This window comes from Chrysochloris asiatica, unplaced genomic scaffold, assembly GCF_000296735.1.
Source record: "Chrysochloris asiatica unplaced genomic scaffold, ChrAsi1.0 scaffold00156, whole genome shotgun sequence".
Classification (NCBI taxonomy): Eukaryota; Metazoa; Chordata; class Mammalia; order Afrosoricida; family Chrysochloridae; genus Chrysochloris; species Chrysochloris asiatica.
Genome location: NW_006408674.1, coordinates 5,670,299 through 5,677,789, shown reverse-complemented (window position 1 = coordinate 5,677,789; position 7,491 = coordinate 5,670,299). Strand labels below are relative to the sequence as shown.

The 7,491-nt window shown below is 40.7% G+C and overlaps 1 protein-coding gene across 1 annotated transcript in view; it reads right to left on the bottom strand.

The window, feature by feature from the left end:
- Positions 1–4,140: 4,140 nt before the first annotated feature.
- FAM154B (family with sequence similarity 154, member B) overlaps positions 4,141–7,491 on the bottom strand; it is a 28,801-nt gene continuing 25,450 nt past the window's right edge. Inside the window, exon 3 of the mRNA XM_006870923.1 lies at positions 4,141–5,084. Within this exon, the coding sequence (XP_006870985.1) occupies positions 4,141–5,084 (944 nt within the window). The remainder of the gene's footprint in view (positions 5,085–7,491) is intronic.

Below are 7,491 nucleotides of genomic sequence, written 5' to 3'. Positions count from 1 at the left end.
AGTTTCGAACTGCTGATCTTGAGGTTCGCAGCCTGATTCGTAACCACCATGCTACCAGAGCTGACTAAATATAGGGGAGCAGAAATATCAACGTTCAATAAACTCAACTACAAAGCAAAAAGAGGGAATAACGTAGATACAGAACTTTCAAATGGCAAGGAAGTCAAGCAGATTTTTAAGATAAAACAGATGGCTTTAAAAGGGGGGGATTGATAAATTACCTGGTTACATCCAGAAAATGAATACACCTGTACACCAAAATTAAAAAAAGGTCTTCCTTATTCATTGTCCAGCTTTTACATGAGTGAAATTAGTCAATCACAAAAGGACAAATATTGTATGAAACCAATGTTATAAAAATCTAAAAGGTTTTCTTGGTGAAAGAAACAACCTGTGATGGTTATGTGGGGAGAAGAGGGAGGAATTATTCATGTGATAGAGAGTAGACACATGTTAACATGGTGACAGGGCAGGCACTATACAACAAGAAGGAGGTTAGCCGAGGAAAGATGAAAATAGCGGGACACAAAGAGAGAACTGTTAGAGGTCAAGTGAATAGAAGGAAATATTGTTAACCATTAAGGAGTCGGGGTGTGGCACTGTGGGTTAAAGCGCTGGGCTGTAAAGTTAGTTGGTTTGAGCTTAAGGGTTGGCAGTGCAAGCTCACAGCCACTCCTTGGAAACCCGATACAGAGTCCCTGTGTGTCAGAAGACCTCAGTGAGGTGGATTGGCACAGTGACAGCCGCAATAGGCTAAGGTATAGCAACGATTGTGAGGTTGGCTCAGGACCAGGTAGTGTTTTGTTCTCTTATGCCTACGGTCACTATGAGTCAGAACCGACTCTATGGCTCTAACAACAACAACAGAAAAAGGTCGGAACCGACACCACTGCACTTAAGAAAAACAACAACTGTTAACTACTGGTACATGGGAGGGATTGCAATTATAATGAATCAAAACTGATTATTTGTTCTGTAAACCTTCACTTAATTCACAGTAAATGCTTTACTAAGTTAATTAATTAACTTTAAGTATTACTAGTGTCCTGTTGTTAAAACCATGTGAGCCATGCTGTATGGGAGTGAGCAGATTGAGAGACAAGATGGCATTACTATTGCAGAAGCCTGTCTGCAATTTTTTTTTTCTTCTTTCTAATCATTTCATCTCTGCTAACCAGAGGTGAGACTTGTACAGTAGACAGCCCCAGGAACGGCCCCTCATGGATCCGTAGCTGGACACATAATTGGAGAGGATGGAGACAGCGAAACAGCCCACACCAGTAGTCTCTTCTTCCAAGTGGGTCCTGGCCAGCCCTGGGCCAGCTCTCACTAGGAGAAGCCGCTGAATGCAGTTGAGGGTGAGTTTTTAAAAAGCGGAGGAGAGGGGAGAAAAAGAAAAGAGTTCAGGATAGGTCAGAGAGATGCCATGGGACCTTCTTGAAATTTCTCAAGCAGCTGTGAAGGCAAGAGTCCATTAGGTGGCGCTAAAGAATTACTTTTATTTTCTTGCTGTTATTTCCTGGTTGCCTTTTATTCTATTTTATTATTTTCTTTTTCCCGTTTTATTGCCTTTATGTTGTTGTTGGATTTTCTTCTGATTTTTGTCTTCTGTCCCTCCTTCTATCTTGTGGGAGCATTTTCTCTTCTTACCTCACATGACCAGAGACAGCAACTCGGTCATACAGCCAAGTCACAACCTCACCCTTTAAAACATTATGAGAATGTGTGTGTGTGATCACACGTAGTATTAGCATTTCAAAATCTCAGGAAAGGATGAATCCGGGGTTGTTAACGTTCCGCCAAGATATTTGGGAAGTCCCTTAAACTCCTGCACAGACATTTAGACTCCTATTAACCTTCCTGAGTTCATGATGTTCTCAAGTACTTTTATTTACCTAGTCAGTTGTTAACTTTCAAAATTCAGCTCAGCTGTCTTCTCCTTTAGGAAGACTTCCCTGATTCCCACGCAAGTTATCCTTCTATGTCTGCCTCTATGCCCTTATCTATTTTCACACTTATTATATTGAGTAACAGATTCCGGGGGAGACTCTTTGTGTCCTGAGGAAACCCCAGTGGATGTCTTATTACCGGTGATCCTTGCACAGGGAGCGAGTGGGTGACGTCCATCAGTTTACTGAGAGATCTGAATATGCAGCATTGGAGAATGGGACAGGATGAGAAAATGCTACAGTGTATATAATACTGCTGCGTGGCGCTGTGGGTTAATGCGCCAGACTGCAAAGCCGTTTGAACTGCAAGGTAGGCGGTTTAAGCTCACCAGCTGCTCCTCGGAAACCCTATACAGGGTCACTATAGGTTGCAGCTGACTCGAAGGCACTTAACAACAACTATCTAAAAGGAGTCCTGGGTGGCGCTGCAAGGTAAACACTGGGCCGCAAGGTCCTTTGAGTTGCAACGTCGGCTGTTCAAGTTCACCAGCCACTCCTCAGAAACGCTATACGGGGTGTCTATGAGTTAGAATTGATTCTGTGACACTTAACAGCAACATCTAAAAGTTGAGGGGATTTAATTGGGTAGAACTGGTAAACCTAAACAGATGTTATTATAATGCTCTATTTTCCAGATAAAGCTGGGTACAAACATTACTCAATAAAAATCCATTCCTTTGATTGTTTTAATGTTGTACAGAGACAGAAAATGCCACATATATTGTTCGTATGTAAATAGAAACAAGTTACTTAATGATTTGACATTTTAAAACCAATATTGATGAACTACTCAATTAAGTCTATCTTTTAAAACAATTTTGAAGCAACAAAAGAGCCTCAAATTAACTTTATAGCAAAATAAATCATAGTCGTTCAAAATGTAATCAATTACTTATCAAAGGAAAAACGCCCTGTAAAAGTTTCATTCATTAGGAACTTTTCAGTATTATAAATGCAGTATGTTATTAACAGCACCATTCTGCCCTTCCCTGCTTAGCAGTTAACTTCCTACAGGCAGAGTGGGATGCGGTGATTGGGGGGATGCTGGGCGCTGTGATGCAATGAGGTGCATCCTATCTAAGGTTACCTCACGGCAGTTGGTCCTTTCTAAGTCTACCTGACCAAATACTTCTTCCTTTCTGCAAAGCCTGGCTTCAAACCATGTTATTCATCCCAATCCAAGCTCTCCATTTCTTGTAATAACTTCTTGGGTGATTTTGAAACATAGAGAGGAGCAAATATCAGCTCAAAGCAAACTAGGTACAGACCAGAATATGTGTATTCAGCAGGAAATTATCCTAATTTGAAAAAGGAAAAAAATATATATGTAGGGACAAAAAAAAAATTATGTAACTTATTAATATTACATTAATTTAGTAAAGGCATTTGAATCTGAAAAAAATATGTGTAGGAACACAAAAGAAGAAAAGATTATATAAATTATTAAAATTACATTAATTTAGTACTTTGACTTTATTGATTAAAATACATGATCGGATGCTCAAAATAAACTGTGTGCAGTTGGCCGAGCAGATATCCTTTGACAAATGAAGACACTGAGGTTCTGTGAGATCAGTCACTTGCGTAAAGTGGCACAAAGAGAAATGGAAATAACTGAACCTTGAGCTCCAGTCATGTGATTCCCAGCCTTTTCCGTTCATACCCCTATGCCTCTTGCTAACTTGAACACAATGAGGAGCAACGCAGTGGTATCTAACATCCCAAGCCAAAACCTCACTTACTATCCACTATGTGGATGCCTTGAAGTCTGATGAAAATGAATGCTGATATCTTGGAAGAGTCCGTCTATCATTTTCAGTGGTGTTCTATAAAGTCCTAAGGCACTTCTTAAATGAAAACAGGGATGTAAACAATCCTATCATTATAAACAGAATTATAAAATGATACCAGATTGGGGACAAGCTTCCCGATGATATGCTAGATATTAAAATTGTACTGTTTTCAAAAATGCATAAAAAATAATCTTGGCTAAAAGAAAAAAAACTAAAATGGATTTGAAGATTCTCACTTCCTTTATAATACATTTTTCTAGTTTTGTTGTTTAAAACTCAGAAGAAAAAAAAAAGATTAGTTATATCTCTCATAAATTTTTTTCCATTCTAAAAATTGATTTTGCTCTTGGAAAACCAACATCTTACTAGCCGACTTCGGTTGAAGCACACTCTGAGGATTAGAAGGCCTTCACTGCGGGAGTGATCTTGCGGAAGAATTTATGACCTTGGGAATCTGTATTTTCAAATATATACCCTGGAGGTGAGGGATAGCTGGCAGGGCAGATTTCCTGCTTCTTGGGTGTGTATTCTACGGAGTACATGGTCACATCGTCAAACGGGATAGAGCTCGACAGAGCAGCATTTACAGGCCTGCAGCTCTCTGTGGGAATCAGTTCATGGGGCACATAGTGAGATTGGAAAGTGCTCAGACCGTCAAATTTTCCAGATGGGTTGGGAATCTGCTGTTGCCTCTTAACAATTCCTTGACGACAACTTTCCCAGGCCGGGAAATCTTCTTTCGTGGTGCTTTTCCCTTGGAAAGGAGCATTGTTGTTCCTTCTATGAGAAACTGGTCTTATGGCAGCCACACGGTGGACCTGGTAGGGAACGTAGTCAAGTTGACTTGTGCTGTTTAACTGCATGGTACCTGTAGGTGGGACATACTCCGCTGCCTTCTTGACTACAGGGGGTGGGATTTCCCAGGGTTGGAAACTGTCTTGGAACTCAGTACTTCCTTCAAACTGAGCGTTTTGGGTCACTCTATTGTATGCAGGTTTGCAGATTTTAGCCATTTCACCGACAAGACCTTGAAAGTCTTGGCGGTGTGTTGTGACAGACTCAAGTGCTTGGCTGGCTGGCTTATAAACTTCTCTGGGCCTTGCAGACTTGAATTCTAGTGGATGTGGGACATAATCCAGGCGATGGCTTGTGTCACCATGAAAAGGGACTGTGGAACGCTTGACTGCAAAGGTTGGTTTAAAGCTTTGCCTGGGTTTTATCTCCTGAGGAATGTAGTCATCCTGAAATGTAGTTGAATTTCCAAATTTCACAGTAGGGGGCTGGTAAGTGTCTTCTGGCTTATATAGTTCACTTTTCTGAATGTCCCAAGCCCTATAATCATCTTGAAAATGAAAAAATTAGAAGTTTATAAACAATGAGGAAATAAATGCCTTCTAAAAATCATACCTTATTTTCTCCTCAAATTGCCAAACATCCTTCCATTTCCTTTACAATCTGAATGGTAGCAGAGAATATAGTTTGTCTAATGCCCCTCAGAGTTGGCCTTTTCGTTTTCATTTCCACCTTCTTCCTACTTCCCAACTTTAATACACAGAACTTTCCACTTTCTGGTTCATTGGATCCCATAATCACTGAACAGCGCATCTGAGTTGGATGGTTGGGCTTTGAGAGCCATAAAGGAGTGAGCTTGGGATGAGGACAGAGTTTAACAAATTATTGTTGCGCTCCCCCACTTGGGATTTGCAAGGACTGGTTGAAATTTTCTCTAGTTTAAGGTTCAGATAAGTCATGAAACAGAAGAACCTGAACTCAAATCAAGTGCGGTGGGAGATAGGCAAAAGCTATGTTAGGATTATCCCTTGCATTGGAGGGACTCCACACACCAAAAATGTCCACTCCATTATTCTCTGACAAAGGAACCTGGCAGCATAGTGGGGTATGTGTTGGGCTGCTAAACCAAAAGGTCAGCAGTCCAAATTCACCAGCGGCACGGCAGGAGAAATATGAGGCTTTCTGCTCCTGGTGTGGCACTGTAGAATAATGCAAGGTCGGTTTGAACTGCAAGGTCAGTGGTTCAAGCTCACCAGCAGCAACTCGGAAACCCTATACAGGGTCACTATGGTTTGGAACCAACTCGATAGCGCTTAACAACAACAACAACAGCAACAAAGACTCACAGCCTTGGAAACTCGCTGAGTCAGAACTGACTGCACAGCCCACCCCCATAACTACCATGCTGCCACAGGACCCCCTAAACAAAGTTCCCTGGTCACTTGTTCCATAAAGACCCATGACTAACTTTTCCTCTTCATGGATTGGACTTTGAGGAAATTGCAACAATGTAGTGGCCAGGGGCTTGAACTAAATTCTTTCAAGAGTATTAGAAATTGTATGTAGAATTTAAAAGTGAACATCATATCTAAAAAATGATATTTAAAATTTAAATAATTCAAGTGTGTTTCCTAAAGCGTACTAGACCATGAAAGAAAAACTAAAGTGCTTATGTTTTCACTAGTTCTAGATGAGAAAGGTGGACAACGTGGTATTTCTGTGGCCTATGAAACACAAGATTAGCAGTTTGAGCCCACCAGCCAATCCTTAGGAGAACGATGAGGCTTTTTGCTTCTGTAAAGATTTATACAGCCTTGGAAACCCTGCACAGGGTCATTAGAAGTTGGAACCAATGAGGAAGTCAGTAAGCTGGATACTACTATAGAATTGATCTTACCCCCAAATTTATTCCTAAATACCAAAAATTTATCTCTAAAAGACAGAAGTTTATTATAGAGCATAAAGTATTAGGATCTTGACTACAGTCTGTGAAGTGCTACTGGAAAGATTAAAACTCAAATGCTGATTATATGACTAGCTCCCTCCGAGAGAAAAATGCTTCACCGTCAGTCATCTGTGTCAAGCTGGCCAAAGTTTTGTACTAAATAATTACTCCCACCTCAAGCTACTGATGTTTGGATGTGAAAGGTCACCTAACCCAAGAGCAGCAATGTGCAGGTTAGCAGTTCTTGTAAGCCTCGATTTAAAATAAAGACCCAGATAGGAGTAGAAAAGAACTCAAAGGATGCCATTAGAAGTGTTAGAGGATTGTGTACGGCATGCTGGTCATACTCAAAGCAAACTTGGGAGGAAATAGAAACTATAACCAGGCAGAAGAGGTCAGTCAGAACGACAATCAGAGGATACATGTCACAGATGCTGTGAGAGAAACCATGAATGAGCTCACGGGAAAGGCGGAGGGAGTAGTAGCTCTTCCCTCAACCTTCCTCTATGCCTGATTGCTTTCCATTCCCAGTGGACATGAAGTTTTATCACAAACGTTTCAGAATTTTTTTCTTGAGGTGACATGAATGAATCTCTGTCCTTTGTAATACAAAGTATCTCATTATAAGATTATTTTGCAGTACCTAAAGGAAATTATGAAATTTGGTATGGCACTGTAGAATAGGCCCTGGACTGCAAGGTCAGGTTGAACCACAAGGTCGGCAGTTCAAACTTACCAGCCATGCCTCAGAAACCCTATACGGGGTCGCTATAAGTTGGAACCAACTCAACGGCAATTAACAATGAAGGAAATGTTATGTATATATATATATATGATTTGACAGCACTTAACAACAACAAATATATATATTTGTATAGGGTTTCTGAGGAGCAACTGGTGAGCTTGAACCACTGATCTTGCAGTTCAAACTGACTTTGCAGTCCAGTACATTAATCCACACCAGGACTCCTGTGTGTGTATGTGTGTGTGTGTGTGTGTGTGTGTGTGTGTG